Below are 16,364 nucleotides of genomic sequence, written 5' to 3'. Positions count from 1 at the left end.
ATTTATATAGAAGTTTATGTTTGCAAGTTGTGATGCATTACAATGAAATCCATGAAGCGTTATAAATCTTTGCTAATTAGAGTCCTTTTCAGATGTTTTTTGAATAATAATTATGTAGATGTTGAATGTATGGTGATGGAAGTATATTGTTCCAAAGAGATGGTCCTCTGTATTTCAATGTATGTTAATTAAGGGAAGTCCAACAATACGGGAGATGAAAGTCCTAAGAGGGTCTTATGGAATATGAGTCATGAGTTAAGTGTACATATTTATACATGAATACACAAGTCTGGAATAGAAGTTTGTATTTTCTGAGGAGAGGAGCAGATGAGTTGCATCTTTTTGCAAAGCTAATCATTCTCAAAAATTTTTGGATTAGGAAAATCTTATTGAGATAAGTGGGACAAACTGTATTACAATAAATAATATAAGGATAAATTAAGCTGTCATAAAAAATAAAATACAGGAATGATTAATCAATGAACAAACTCTTCATAGTCTTTTTACAGACAAGTTCAATATGGTGTTTCCATGTCATCTTTTGTGTACTATGACTCCTAGGAATTTAATGTGAGTTATTTCAATGTTGTCTATGAATATTTTGGCTGAATATTGATTTTTTTGTTTTGGCTTTTTCTTTTATATACTTTTTATTTTTGTTACAAAATATCATAAAATTGATTTTTTTTTATGTTAAGAGAGAGTTTGTTCATCTGAAACCATTTAATATTTAATGTGTTTATGTATAATAATCTAATATTTAATAGAAATACAGACGGGTGACAAATTAAAGAAAAAACTGGTACAGGTCTGAATGCTTAACCCCTACAGTGAGGGGATCTGGTGGCTCTGTTATGCTGTGGGAAGCATTTTGCTGGCATGGTTTGGGTCCATTTGTTCCCTTAGAGGGAAGGGTCACTGCAAATCAATACAAAGTTGTTCTGAGTGATCATCAGGGGCATTGCTAGGCCTATTTAGGGGGGCTTTAGCTCATTTTTAATTCTTGAATATACTAGTTTCTCAAGAACTTTAGAAAAACGGGGTAAAGCCAATATTGGATGATAGTAAATATGCTGTAATTGCCTGATTTGAACAGCTGTATGTATGACTTAAGCTACTTCAAGGTCACTTGGTACAACAGCAGTTTTTAGGGATAAAGTTCAACCATTGGTGAGTGGCTCAACAATAGTGAAAACTACTCTCTTTACAAGACTAGATCTTCTTTCATCATGGCCTGCAGAGGAGTCTCTCATTTCCAGTATAATGTCCTTTACTTCTTCAGAGGTCGAGGGTCAAACATACTTATGCAAGGATACTGCTCCTTGATATTCACAGAGGGATTAATCTGTATTTTAAATAGTTTTTGTCAAGGAAGAAACAATATTTACAAAAAAAGAAAAATTATTGGAACCATTTGTTAGGATTAGTGAAATTTCTTACACCATCGGATAATTGAGATGGAATAGGTATGGAGGCCTTTTTCTTGTTCAACATTTCATTGATGAGGTTCCTGTGTTTTTATATCATTACGGCATTGTAGAAATGTTTTTAATCTTTTTTTTCTTTTGTAGTTTGCAGTCATTTTGTGAAATGATTCTTATATACTTATATATATTTTAAATAAAATTCACTATTAAATTGAGCAGGGCTTACAATACATTTTTTTTTATATAATAGAAGATCTTTGTAGAACTGGAGTGATCCACGGCTTAGAGTTTTCAGACTTATATTTTTTGTTAATTTGAACAAGTGGAAAGCATTTGTCAAAAATAGAAGTAAATATATTCATGAATGTGAGATAAGCCAATTCAGCATCATGATGATTGAGCAGCTCCTCCCATGAAACCTCCTCCATCAAGACGAGTCCTCATTTCTCAGAGTGAACTTATGACGTTTCATGCTCACATCAGGTTTTTCTTGTGGACTAGTTTTGGTTAAAAAAAAGTTGATTATACACTCAAAATCATTTGTAAATATATTGTCAATCAGAGTTGCAGATGTATTTGTTATCTTACAATAGTCTGTTTGTAGATGAGAAGGTAAAGGTAAGATGCATAAAAATATTCAGGAACTCAGTTGATAAATTAGACTCGAGTTTCCAAGAAGAATTCATGCCTTTTGCTTGTTACTCATCAATTCCACAGTAGAAGACAGAACATCATTAAAGATACCAACATCAGTATTGGGTGGGCGATAAATGCAACCAATTATAACACTTTTTTCCACTAAAAGTACCAGAACTTCTATGAAAAGTGATTCAACCTCAATTTTATCTAAACTAATGGTGAGCTCTTTCCTCTCAATAAACTGAACATTGCTGTCGACAAAGATTGAAACTCTTCCACCCTTTTTGTTTTTTCTACAGGAATGCACAGCATTATATTGAAGAACTGAATTGAAAGATATATACTATCATTGAGCTATTTTTCTGATAGAGCAAGCACTGAAAATGTCTGATTTAAAGTAGACAGATATCGGGTTGGATGGTCATAATTTTTTGGTTAACGGAGTATGTCTAGGTGGAGAGTTGAAAAAATATGTCTTTGGCCTTGATCTGGTAAACTACTGAAGAATTTATTAATCTCCTATTCACTGTTATAATTTCACAGACCTGGGGTTCTTCTTAAGTTGAGAAAGTTTATATCCAGATCAAAGCAGTCATAGTACATCATATCCTTGTTGTCATTGTGGATTAAAGGCCGAATCTTCTAATGAACTAGAATTTGCATCACACATGATAGCTTCACAACAATACCAGTGATAATATATTCTCTAGAGATCTAACTACATAAGAACTTCAACACATTAACTCTTAACAAATCAGCATACAGACACCTTTGGTTCACTCTAATTGAGTTTTCCTCGTCTGTAATCATTTTAATTTGTTAGACTGGTGTTGTACAAACCTCACTCACACAGCCTTTTTCATTTGTGTCTTCTTCCCGTGTTGCTGCAGGTGCAGACTCCCACAGTGATGTGAGCTCAGTGAGCGGCGGCGTGCCCTGGGATAGCAGAGAGACATCCCTGGCTGCTTCCACAGCCGCCTCCCTGGCCTCTTCCCTTCCTCTGAGGGACGTAATGGATGCAAACGAAGACATTAAGCACAGGGACCACAGCGACAGAGGCTCGAATGAGTCTATGGGCAGCGGCTCGTCCTTTGAAGAGCTTGACATGGATCAGGAGGAGCAGGAGCAGGCGGAGGGAGGAGAGAGGGAGGAGAAGGAAGATGGAGAAGAGGAGGAGGTCCCTGAGGGTGAAGATGGAGCGAGAGAAGCTGTTGAACTGGTGGCTGAGAAGAAGGAGCCCTCGGGGGGTGGAGAGGAGTAGGGAGGATGCTGAGGAGATAAGGGATGTAGCCATGTAACACTGGCATACTAGAGAGTCTCTCTTTATTGCTGTTGCTGGTTATCTGTCATGTAATCTTGTTGGTGGATGTTAAGATGTTCATGCCATGAACAACATGCCATATTTCTGCGCCTTCTAGTTCTCTTTTTAAAGCCTGTACTTTTTGTTATACTGTAATCTCACTTTTGAAAAATAAATCCTGATCCTATATTTAAACTACATCAGGATAGAACAACCGAAGAGCCTATAGGGTAAAGTCTTTTTCAGTAAACCTAATTTTCTCTGCACATGGTGTGCCGCAAATGAGAGTCAAGATTTGTTTAATGCCCTATTTCATTTCAAACTGTAATCTTGTTTGACTCACCACCATTCCTGTTCAGATTACACATCTGTTTAAGATTAACATCAAATAAGAGACAGTGACACCAGCAACCCTGGATACAGGATATTTTGGCCCATGTGTGACAGTTGATATTGTACCTCACTTTCACTGTGTTTGTGTACATTTCCTGACTTTGATGTCTTGATATAGAGTAATAATCGGGTGAAAATGTGCAGAAGCTAATGCTATAGAAATATTGATGGACCTAAGTTGTTGTCTTATTAATTTTCCCAATATGAAGGATATCTATTAAACAAGGGGAATTCTGAAATCCAAGCAGAGAAAAAAAACTGTATCAACGCCATTGAAGACTTAGTGAAGTAACATCACCCTAGCCTCCCAGTCACCATGACTAGGATTTATGATGCAATTCAAAGATGTTAACTTTTCCCCCCCTTGGACACTGTACAGAACATTTTATTGTAAATCTTTGCTCAGATAATTGCTTTAGTTTTTAACACAATGTTCTCTTTCTATTGTTGTGTTTATCATGTTGTAGCCAGAGTTCACTCACTTCCAGAGACTAGTCGTGACATGTTTGTAGGTTGAAATCGTTTGTGCTGTGAGAGATTTGGAAATAATGTACAGCACATTGCCATGGTTGTCTTTCCATCTGTAATAAAGTTTTTAAAATGAAAAGTTCAGTTGACAGGAATCAGTTGTTGCACTAAGAATATGAAATATTCATTATTCTATAAGGATGTCTGTTGACAACAACCTCAATTTTAAGTTTTATCACACAGTGACACATTATTACTGCTCTACTCTGAGGACTGTTTTCATCTTTTTTTTTATTGTCTGTTTCCCATCAGAAACTGAGAGACGTAACACAGTGTGGGTGGCAGTGGGACACATTGTTGTCCAGATGTTATTGATGAAGCTGTAAGCACCTAGTAACTTATTAAGCTCTTTCTTAATACCAGCTTTCATGATTTCACATTGTAATGATTGCCAGTGCCACCGCTTCTTTTCGAAACATATAGACAAGTAATTAAAAAAACTGGATAAAAGAAAGAAGAAAACATTTGGGGAAGAGCCAATAATGGCAAAATGTATTTTTTCAATGCGAGTTGAGCAAATTAAACACAGCTTTGTTAAGCATGGGTGCTCTTGGGGTAGAAAATTCCCCCTGGCATGCTGAAAATGTTTAGTCAATGTGCACAGAATAATACAAATAGGAAGCATAAACACTTGTAAGAATATTATCACAAAATGTTATTCTATTCAAGTTCTGTCACCTCGGCAAGAGCTGCATTGATCTGGTCAGCGTTTGATTGAGCGGTATGGCATTTGTGTCGCAATATCTTTAATCAGCTCTGTGTACAGAGAGGAGGAAGAATGGGTTCCAGCAGACTATTGATATTTGAAGGACATGTGTGTTCTTTAACCAGTGGTTCTTAATGAGCATCATGACCTATACCTATAAATGTTTTCTTCCCAATTTAACACCGTAGTAGGCATGGTAACACACCTGACACCAAATTCTACAAACTGCTGATACTGCAGATTTCTTCTTTTGGTGCAGCGTTTGGCTTGAATGAAGACCTGACAGATGACAAATTAAAGGAAAAACCTGAATAAATGAGTGGAGAAACATAATGTTAGCCAATGCTTCTATACAGACCATCACTGAAAAGTTTGTATGCAAACTGTGTCCATCATAAACTATGACCGAATCAGTCGACCCAGTTGAACACCTATAGGAGACTTTGTACCAACATGTTAGACAGCATGCTCTCCGCCACCATCATCAAAACATCAAATAATGGAATATCTTTTGAAAAAATCCTCTCCATCCCTCCAGTAGTTTCAGAGAAGTTTGGAAAATCTATTACAAGTAGCATTGAACCTCTTCTTGCAGCTTGTGGTGGAGACACATTTGTCTTCCATCTGTACATTGTTCTGCTTTTGCATGTTACAATATAATACAATGCAATATAAATGCAATATAGAAAATAACATCATATCCTATGTTGTCCATCTAAAAACAATTCACCAGAACATTTAGCAGCATATTGTATCTCCCTAGTTGTTCATTCATGGGAGAAATGACAGCCATCAAGCTTTAAAATATTTCTCCTGGCAGTTTGTGGGCAACGTTTTGTTTTCTGATTAGACAATGAGATTGGTAGCTTCTGTCTACAGAGGTGTGATCAGTCTGCAGGGACAGATGCCCTCACCACATGTCTGTTGCACTTGCACTTTTAAATCCTGGCACACCAACCTTTGTCCAAAGGCAAAAATGAAAATCAGTCTGGAAGAAACTGCGATGACACACTGGGTCAACAACTGATTTAATTAATTGTGAAACCCACTGGGGTGTCATGCAGCTTTGAGGGCGCGGAGATTATTGCCTTCCCGTGATATTAATTATTAATCTCATTACATTGCACGTGGAGGAAGAGAGGGCGATGTCTCCACATACAAATTTAGATGCCGACCGTTGCGTGTCTGAAGCTGCTTTTGGCAGGAGAGAGGAGAGGGTCGCAACACATCTCCTCTCAAAGCGCATGTCCCCTGCGCGCATCAGTGCCATCTGGGACTGACCTCACACTCTCGCGCGCGCCGTGTCACAACTTGTTTGCGGATCTCAGATAAAATTTAGACCACTGACGATAAGGAGTCTCCAAAGAATCGTTATTTTAATATACCCCCCTCCTGACCGCTTGAACAAATAGGGGGCGACTCTCAAAGCTTCTCCTCATTGCTATTCACATGCAACCCAACAGCTTTCAAAGCAGCTGAAAGAAATCATTTAGTCGTTTCTATAAAGGCTGTAAATTACATAAAGCTCATTTGACACACAGTTGCGATGAGGCAGACTATCTCCAGGACTGTTCTTGCGTTGAGTAACTGCGCCTTTGTTTACGGTTCAAGTGTCCAAACCTTCTGAGAGTTCAGGCTCTTCCACGTTGGTGCGCTCATCTGCAGCAAGCGCGTTTGTCAGCTGATATTTCTCAAAAATATTTTTGCCACTTAGTTAGGATTTTTTAGGTAGAACTACTCGAGTAACAGGTAGAATTTAAAGTTAGTGTCTTATCAGATTTCTTGCACGCTAAAGCAGATCATCTAGTCCTATAGGAGACTCATAAACCCCTTTTTTTCTAGATTGGTCTTTTATTATGTTTCTCTTCCACATTTGATGCTCAAAAGAGTGAAACATCTTTTTTTTTCATGTGGATAATGAAGTGGGCGTCAGTTTTGTAGTATCCTCTGTGTGTTTAGGGCTGTTGACTTTTGCACGGCTGACAGCAGGAGTCCAGCGGCTCGGTGTGTGTGTTTGGGGGCTTTTTTCAGCACCACGGACAGCTCCTGGCGCGCCGCTCAGCTGCACGCGGCTCAAACTTCAGGCAGCGACGCTCATCTCCTTCATTCATTCATCCAGCTCCACTGTAGTTCACAGCGACGCTGGTTTTTAGGCTTAAAAACTCACACTGGTGCAAAAGGATATGCGTTGGGTTAACACAGTCCATTCATCTCACGGCAGCGCTGGAAACTGAGGAACCCTGCACAGGTAAGAGATGCTGTGTACGTGTGATTTTTTTTAAATGTCTTTTGTGCGTTGAATGCCTGAAGGTGCATTTTTTTGTGAACTTCTACGATCTGTTTTGCATGGACGCTAAACTAATGTCAATTCACTCAGGTGTGAATTTGTTGGTGAATTGCTCCCTTTAAAAAAAACATCTTTATTTGCTCACATCCTAATGATTGTTGCCATATTTGTGACGTTTAAAATAGAACATACCTATTTTAAAGTAGTGGAGAAATTTATAAGTGCGTAATTTTCTGGTTATAGTGTTATATTTGTATTATATTGTCAATGATGGGCACCTTTTTGCATCCTTTTTATTTACCGCTGGCTACATGTCTACTTGCTGCACAACCTTCCACATGTGCACGGCTGCTGAGAAACTACTAAACAGGCGCTGCAGCACACAACAACCGCCATATCTCCTCATCTAGCTCATTTGGAGGAAGCACTTTGTCTGATAAAAAGTGCGAAACATTGTCGAGGAGGTCGATTAAAAAGTCAAAAACTTGAGAATTAGTTAGTGTGCCACAGGGTGTTGGAGGGAAGAGGATGATCTGAACAAAGACGGTTCATTTTTTTCCTTTGGTTTCTATTTTCGGTAGGAGTTTCCTACCTTACCATACCCCAAAATGCTCAGAAAATGCATAGTTGTCTATCATTATTGTGCTTTTCCTCTTGAATTAAAATGAACATTTTAATAATCTGAATAGCTACAAAGACATCAGTGCAGATTAACATCATATTGTTGTAAATGAACATGAGAACATGGGGACACTGTATGCTGGGATCTACTGTGATGGACTCTGTGTATTTCTCCCATTATCATATAATCAGGAGTTTAAAATACATTTTTAAACACATGAAGAATATGAATGAATGCCCCAAGGCACAAATATTTAGAGTCAGCATGGTTAATAGTGGACAAAGTCATTAATGGGAGCAAAATGTACTGTGGATGCTTCTTTCAGTCCCAGGGGCATCTATGCTGCATGTTCAGCATATAAAAGACAACACTCAGAATGCAGAGTAATCAGTTCAGTAAACACACAGACTTAAATAGAAGCTACATTTTATCATAAACTGTTCAACTGATCATTGTTGTGTCAGACACTGAATTTCTTACATAAAAGAATAAGGCATATTCATAAATCCTCCTCAAAGAATCTGGAATGATGGCGAGCTCAGCACTCACAGCTGAAGATGTTGATTACTGTAAATTATTCAGCTCCTGGCTGACTGAAGAAGACCATGCTCCACTGCCATCATCTGAATCCCGAAACAAAAAAGGAACAGGGGGGTGGGGAGCGGTGAGGCTGTCTGCCCTGTGGTGCCTGCACAGCACGGTGCTATGCATGCAGTCTGTTTCACCTGTTACTTTTGACTTGATGCTGAGGGGACTGGAGGATGTTGAACTCTAATTACCTTGGGTGTGCCGGACAGCCAGAGCCAGAGTTTTGGAACAAACAATGCAATAAGACCTCCTAATCTTTAAGAGAAACCATGCAGTAAAGCCTCTTTCTCAGATATATTCAGTTGCAAACCCAAGTTCCTGATCTCTCTCTAGTCCAGCTGCCTCCATTATTACAACTGTTTCTTTAAATAGCTGCTGCTGATAACAGTAATCTACACACAGGCTGTGCATTACTCATATGTTAACATTAGTACTAATGTGTGGATGTTTTAACACATTTGAACATCTAACAGAGCATAACTAAACTTTGTGCAGCCTGCTTGCTGCATCATGGCTTTATGTTAAGAGACATCTGCCTTGTTGTCTCATCGTCACTCAGACCTCTTACAATACACTCACGTTGTATCAGCTCCCAGCTATTGGTGATTAAACTCCTGGATGATGATGGATCATCAGCTTACTCCTCCCTATGGTCACAGACTCACTTAGACACACACATGCACACACTCACACATGCAGGTGAAGTACTGTACATCACTTGGATGTCTGCCAATATATAAAGCCTGGTCTATACTGTACACCTGATGCCCATAACATTTGTTAAATGAAATATTTAATGTCCCTCCGTACTATTGTAAATGTGGGTATTTAAATGCTGATTTGTATTCTGTGAGTCGATAATACATCTGCACCAGATTTAATTGTGAGCATCTTCTGTGCAAGGCGAAGGTTAAGTGACCCTGAAATAACAGAAAACAGCCCTGGCCCTAATTTGAGATGCAGTTTCAGACAGAATGAGTGCAAATGTTTTCAAATGTGCATGTTTTAGGGAGGTAATTACATTTTCTGGTTCTGTTAGAATGACTATAAATTGAATTTCAGCTCAAAGTAAGCCTCCCATTCACTGACGATGCAATCTTGATAAAATCCTGGTTAAATAACACATCAAACTGAGAAAAGTTGCCGTACCCTCGATATATTTCTACTCATGTAGAAAGATTTAAGCATGGACTTACTGAAGTGAAGGTGTAGAGAAGCGTACAATTAATTAATGATGTGTGCATGACTCTCAGATTTAAATTAACTGCTGCACTGAATGGAAGTGACTCACTCTTGCTTGTTTGTGCATGTGTGAGAAGTTCCAAGGTGAGTATCCGGTCAGCCACATCAATAAGTTCAATTGGGAGTAATAATGAGCTTCCTTCTACTTGCAGTTGTTACTGAAATAAATAAATAATTAATCAGTCATGATAAAGGGACTCATATATGCAGCTCAAAAAGAGTTAATAAAGATTACAGGACATGTTTCACAGCTGTGGATTAACCATACAAGTTGTTAGCAGCTCAATCAGTGATTTTCCCCACTTGTATTGTTTCATTTTAAGATTTTTTGGGACCCATATTTCACAAGAAAGAAGCAAATAATATAGAAATGAATGAAAAAAACAAACTTAAAATAACATAACTTATGAATAAGGTATAAGAATGTTTTATTCCAATCTTGGCAATCATCCTGTATCCCAAATGTTTCATTTCTTGACCCCTTTTTGTCTCGATCCCCAGGTTGGGAGCATTAAAATATTAAACCTCAAGCTCCTCATTTTTATCCACATTCTGTGTTCATTGCTGTGGGGGTTTTGCTCTGCATTTCCCAGATAAGAAAAAGTTAAAGTCACTGTTTGGTCTCATGATTATGTTATTTTGGGAAATGTAAAACGGATCATGTGTTGGAGAAAATGTAAATCTTTGAATAACTAGCATCGGTTGTTAATGGGAAGAAAAAAAAAAGACACATCATAGATAAATAATGTAAAATATCCCCCCTTTGAATCAGCATTATGATTTATAGAACTCTTTATTATAAAAGAGGAAACTTGTTACTGTAGGATCAACTTTGCATGTTTATCAGCAGCTCCAACCTCTAATTAAACCTCTGCTGTGATGACCAGCAAAAATCTGTTTTCTCAATCAGCTTCATGAGCAATGAGGTCTTATGTGAACACATGATTGGACAGTTGGAACAGTTTTGGTTATTTCTCTTGATTTCTGTATTTGTTTTTGCTCTTCTTGCTGATTTGAAGTGGGCGGGGCTGTGATGTCACTTCCATGCATCAGTCAGGATTTTGCAATATTTGAATCAAAATGTAATGGCAGTTGTGGGGTCATTTATATATGTTGCCAGGCCACTGTTAATCAAATTGACTGATACTAATAATAATTATATATTGTTATAGAGAAATACTTTGGACTTGAAACTAAGTTTTCAGGGGCTTTAAAGAATATAAATAAGTGCTTTTTTGCTTATGAGAGTCTCTCAATCAAGTCAACAGAAATATTGAAGTACAAATTCCCAAATTTATTTGAGTAAGTGAATAGTGGTGTAAAAATGATAAAATGTCAGAGGAAAAAAAACAGAGAAGGAAACACAGTGACCCTCTGAAATAAAAATGAAAATACCATTGTGTAATCTTGCATGGTCGTGTTATAAACCTCAAAAATATCACAATTCAGTGTGAATGCAATAAAACTTTGATATTGCAAAGCGGAGGCAAGAACAAAATTAAGAAAAATAGAAGCAGCTACTTAAAAACATTTCTGACTGCTTTGCAATATTGTTTTTTAATTATATAAAAGTTGCTGTTTAAAAACAGAGAAAAACTAAATGCTAGATCTCATCTTGTCACATTCAAGGTAATGTCACTTAAAATCCCTCACAAGAGCCCGAGAACAGCACTTCTAATGATTTCCTTCCAAAAATGATGTTGCTTTAAGCCAGTTTCTTTTAACAGTGTGGTGGTGTGATGATGAATAATGCAAAGATACAATAAAAAACCTCATGCAGCCCTCTGAAACAAAAGCACCATACATCCATCACCGTGTTCAGACCAATCGTAGGCCTGGCAGTAATGATCTCTGAGAGACAAAGAGAGAGGATGAATGTTTGATGAGGGAGGCAGAATGGGGCTCCTGGGAGGTGAAGGGACCGGTGAACACATGCAAGGGATTTCCCCTTTACAGGTGGAGAGAGAGGAGGAGATGGATGAGGGGGAGGTGCAGTACAGTTGGCAAGCTGTTTGTAAAAGTGAAGAATATAAGCACACGTATAGGTGGATTGTACTTTTATTGTGAGTAGGAACTGAATATGAGGTTCATTTTCCATTTACTGACTGTCTCAACTCAATGTGGGCACAGTTGTGTGACAGTAAACCTTTACAGTGATGCACTGAGCCACTGCATTGATTTATGTCTTTTTAATGACAGTCTGCTTAAGTCTGTTAAAAACACCCTCAAATCGCCATATCACTTAAATTTCAATGCTCTCCTCTCTCCTTGATTGCTAATTGTATGAATAGCCTTATCAGAAAAGGTCAGTGGTTTTATTTTTGGGGGGCAGTTACTCAATTTGTTGATGTAACTTCAGTGGGTATCATTGACTCAGTCAATCTTCCTCCTAACATTAATTGAACTGGCTTCAGTTGCCTCTAAGTGATTCTAAAAGATAATCCATGTAAGATTGTTGGTAAATATCTTATCAGCCATCACTTGTGTTCTACAGATGAGATAGCAGCCATCTGTCTTTTGAGATCTAACAGTCTGACAATTAAATTGGCTTACTATGAAATTAGATGAAAACCTTCAGCACCTCACTGCTGTAAGTAGCCACAGGCCTATTTACTACAGTTGGAGTGAGTCATTATGAGTAACTCCACAGAGGTTCGGTGTGAAAAACCTGTAAATGGTTTGATAATAGATGAAAATGCATTCTATGTTCAGAAAAAAACAACCTCTAAAATGTTGGCAAAAGCTGATTGGATGGTGAATGTAAGATGACAAACATAGAGAATCTCAAATAGCCTCAGAGAAGCTGCAATGGTCAGACTAGAGAAACTACCACCTACACTACTACTACTACTACTACTACTACTACTACTACTACTACTACTACTACTACTCTACTACTACTACTACTACTACTACTCTACTACTACTACTACTACTACTACTACTACTACTACCAGTTGTCCACATTAGCCTAAGTGGAAATCAACTCAACACCAAGTCACAAAATAAATAAATAAATAAACAAAATAAAACACTGTCTTGTGAGTCATGTGTAAGTTGAATCCAAGAGCGTTTTTTCTTTGCACTCCCATGTATTTAGATGTAACTCTTCTACAACTAGTGGATGCAGACGTGTCATGTAAATCACCATAGGGGACAGAGGGTCATGCCCACCTCAATATATGAAACATATTCAGTGTAAAACCAACTCCAAAATGCACTGGATGTGTAGTATTCATAGAAAACCTCCTGTGCCTCATTTATGTTCATGTCAACCAGTAGCAATGAACAGCAGCTGTGAGTGCGGTGTCAAAGCTTTGGGTCCATCCTGTAGGTCCTTTGGGCTGCCACTGCCTCAGCCCAGAATGTTTTGAGCCGAGCCCCACATATTTCTACTCCTCAAAACTGGTAACTTTAATGTAACAGAGTGGAACTTAATGTGGAGCAACATAGGGAGGGGGAGAAATATGGTGCTGCACATAACCAGACGCATACAGGCCATGGATGTATTACAGGTAGTCAAGTTATTTTTACAGTGAACGGAGCGGTTTCCAGTGTTTCAGGCTTTTCTCCACATTTCAGTACAGAGACTGGTCCATAATGAAAACTGTGCTGAGAGCACAAAAGCATCAGTTTGTGTGTCTTTAGTTAGCAGAGGTGCACATACACAGAGCTCTCCAAAAATCACAACTCAAATTTCATGTATTTTGCTTCTTCTACTTCTCTAGTATTTCGTATAATCTACTGAAATGTCTGTCAAATTATAGTTTTTAATGTGACTCAGGCAGGTCTGAAAGATTAATGCTAGATTAATGTCTACAACAATAATGTTGTTCAGGTGTGACTGAATGTATCTGGGATTTCACAGAAATATCAGTACTGAGCTCCATCAGAGCTGTCAGGACATTTTTATTTTAAGTGGCTAAAAGTTTAAGATTAGCCTACCACCATACCCACTTGGTCCCCACCAGTGTGGATGAATTGGTCAGTTGATCGACAGAAAATTAACAGTTTTAAGGTTGAATCATGCTCCTGCAAAGATACATGTGAACATCTCTGCAAACCTATGCAGAGAAAAGTATTATGAGTAACCGTAACTGATGGGTTGATACAACTCCTGTTGGAAGCCCGGTTTGAAACAGAGAAGAAAACAACCTAAAACAAGTTGTACTGTACAAATATGACAGAAATGGGCACGCACATATCTCCACCAAAGTGTTCACATTCATCTATACATACAGCCAGAGAAACATGTTTCAGCCATAAGTGCAAAAAATCCAAACATTCACTGCTTCCAGCCTCTCAGATGTAAAGGTACCCTGCTTTTCTCTGTTTCATATAATGAGAATTATCACTAGATAGGTCACAACACTATTCACATGTCCTAGTTTGACAAAAGTGTAGGTGATATAACAAATATCTTGAAAAGGTGAAGCTGGAGCTATTCTAAACATTTATTCTTGTCAACAAATTCCATGAAAGAACCAATGCCAACAATGTATTAGTCAGTCTCCCAATACTTTCTTCTCTACCATGTCTGTGGCTCTCAACTCAAAGCACATTGGTTGCTACTGAAGATATAAATCTTTAAAAACTGATTCTGAACTGACTCAAACAAACAAAAAAAAAATTCTTTAAACGCTTAGACACTGTGGATTTTAGCAAATGTTAATATAAATGTAAATGCATTAATAAATGTGGATATGTTGGGGACTATTTTGGGGACTATTAGTACATTTTAGTGCACTAGTGAGTATATCCAGTAGCAGAACTGTTGGTGTATGTGGGATTGCCTCAACATAAACTACAGTGCTCATATTCATGGAAATGAAGGAACATGTCTCCCAGTGCAACGGTGTGGCTCATTGATGTTTTTAATAGTTTCTCAACAACAATAGAGCTCTATGACACAGAGAAATAAGACGTATCATACTTTAGTTACACCAATACTTAATAGTTAATTCATTGTTGAATTTGTCTTCTCATGAGCTTTGTTGACAATCAGGAAAATACAGAATATTGTCAGCCTTATTCTTTAATAAGAATCAAGAAATTGAATGAAATATCAAATATTCAGTAATTTCATTTGTCACAGGTGCTTCCAGGATTTAAACTTAATACCTTCTTTGTGCTTGGTAATGTGTATGTGTATGTGTGTGAGTACTCTTGAGCCTTCTTTCATTAGCAGAACATCTTCAGTCTTCCCCCACCCAGGACCATCCTCTTTGTCAGCTGGAAATGTGATTTTAGGAAAGCCTGACTCCCATTACCTTAGCTTCCTCTTACACAGCCTCAGAGTCATTCCACTGGGAATCTCCAACCTGCTCCTCCAGGCTCAGGGCTGCATATACAGTAGATGACCTCCACTCCTCAACACTTGCTATTGCCTAGGGGGATATTACCATATTAATGCTGCATTCCACTCCTGGGGCAAATGAGTGTCATAAAAAAAGTCAGCTTGGATAGCATCTTTCTCAGACCCCACCCCTCTTCCCTCTTTTGCTGCTGCCAACACTGCCATCCACTCCTCGTTTTTGTTTTTTTTCCGCACTCTCGCATCTGCTATCTTTTTCTGTATTTTTTTTGCCCCCCTCCCACCCATCCACTCCTCCCATTCCTTCGCACAGTCTGGTTTGAAGTGTGTAAGAGGCTGGCAGGCTTTATGCTCTTGAATTAAAAAGGCAATCTGGTGAAGAGGGAAACAGAGATGGCTGCATAGGCGGAGAGAGGAAAAAATGAGAGGCATGGTTTTTCTTTGAAGATAACGTGTAGACAGAATCCTGGGTGGGATATTACATCTAAAGTGTAAATATTGCTCTTAGCATCTGTCATTTATACATACACACAATATTTTGGAATTATATTACACTGATCTAGTGTATGAGTTACGAACAAAGTGATACTCATCAGCAACCTATTGTTATGTCAAGAATCTTCCGGGGTTTCAATAACCCACAGACATAAAATATGTACATTTTAATGCTTCTGAAGTGTGTGCTTATAACCACTCTTGTGCCTGCTGGACAAAGGAATAGTTTTAGGATTCTTTTTAGGATTTTGTAACCTTTGGATAGAACTACGCTAACTCTTCACCCTTGTTTCCAGTCTTTATGCTAAGCTATGCTAAGCAGCTTCTGGCAGAAGCCTCATAATTAGTGTATAAACATTACATTGGCACCAATCTTCTCATCTAACCCTTGGCAAGAAAGTGAATTAAAGTATTCCTTTAAGCTTGATTTTCAATTGAAGTGTCTAAAAGTATGGATAAACATTGCACATATGTCTAAAAGGCTTTAGTAGCATTCTTCATAAAATTGTAGCATGAAAGGAAATGTGGAGGGTACCAACGTTTACTGCTCGTGACTCTACAATGACAACTTGTCTAAAAGTAGGTTTACTAGAAGGAATGTGCATACTATCATAATAGGCTGGGTACTGGAGTCAAGTGAACAAAGACAGTGAGAGATAAAGAGAGTCCACTGGTGAGACGGAGGCCTCCTGTGGGAATGCACGACCGGGGAGGAGACTGACAATGTGTCAGCCAGAAATCCTTTTGTCACCATTCTCTCTTGAGGCTGTGTGCTTAAGTGCTTTACCAGTGTTATTGCCGACATTTTTTTTTTAACTGCAGT

The 16,364-nt window shown here is 38.2% G+C and overlaps 2 protein-coding genes across 2 annotated transcripts in view; both read left to right on the top strand.

Annotated features, from left to right (window-relative positions):
* Window positions 1–4,062, top strand: part of tex264a (testis expressed 264, ER-phagy receptor a) — a 79,365-nt gene extending 75,303 nt beyond the window's left edge. Inside the window, exon 4 of the mRNA XM_067587417.1 lies at window positions 2,957–4,062. Coding sequence (XP_067443518.1) covers window positions 2,957–3,327 — 371 coding nt within the window. The 3' untranslated portion in view covers window positions 3,328–4,062. The remainder of the gene's footprint in view (window positions 1–2,956) is intronic.
* Window positions 4,063–6,636: 2,574 nt separating this feature from the next.
* Window positions 6,637–16,364, top strand: part of grm2a (glutamate receptor, metabotropic 2a) — a 34,950-nt gene continuing 25,222 nt past the window's right edge. The window contains exon 1 of the mRNA XM_067587411.1: window positions 6,637–7,241. The gene's annotated coding sequence lies outside the window, so the exon portion shown is untranslated. The remainder of the gene's footprint in view (window positions 7,242–16,364) is intronic.

This window comes from Thunnus thynnus, chromosome 4 (genome assembly GCF_963924715.1).
Source record: "Thunnus thynnus chromosome 4, fThuThy2.1, whole genome shotgun sequence".
In the NCBI taxonomy this organism is placed as follows: Eukaryota; Metazoa; Chordata; class Actinopteri; order Scombriformes; family Scombridae; genus Thunnus; species Thunnus thynnus.
This window is presented reverse-complemented; position numbering and strand designations above follow the sequence as displayed.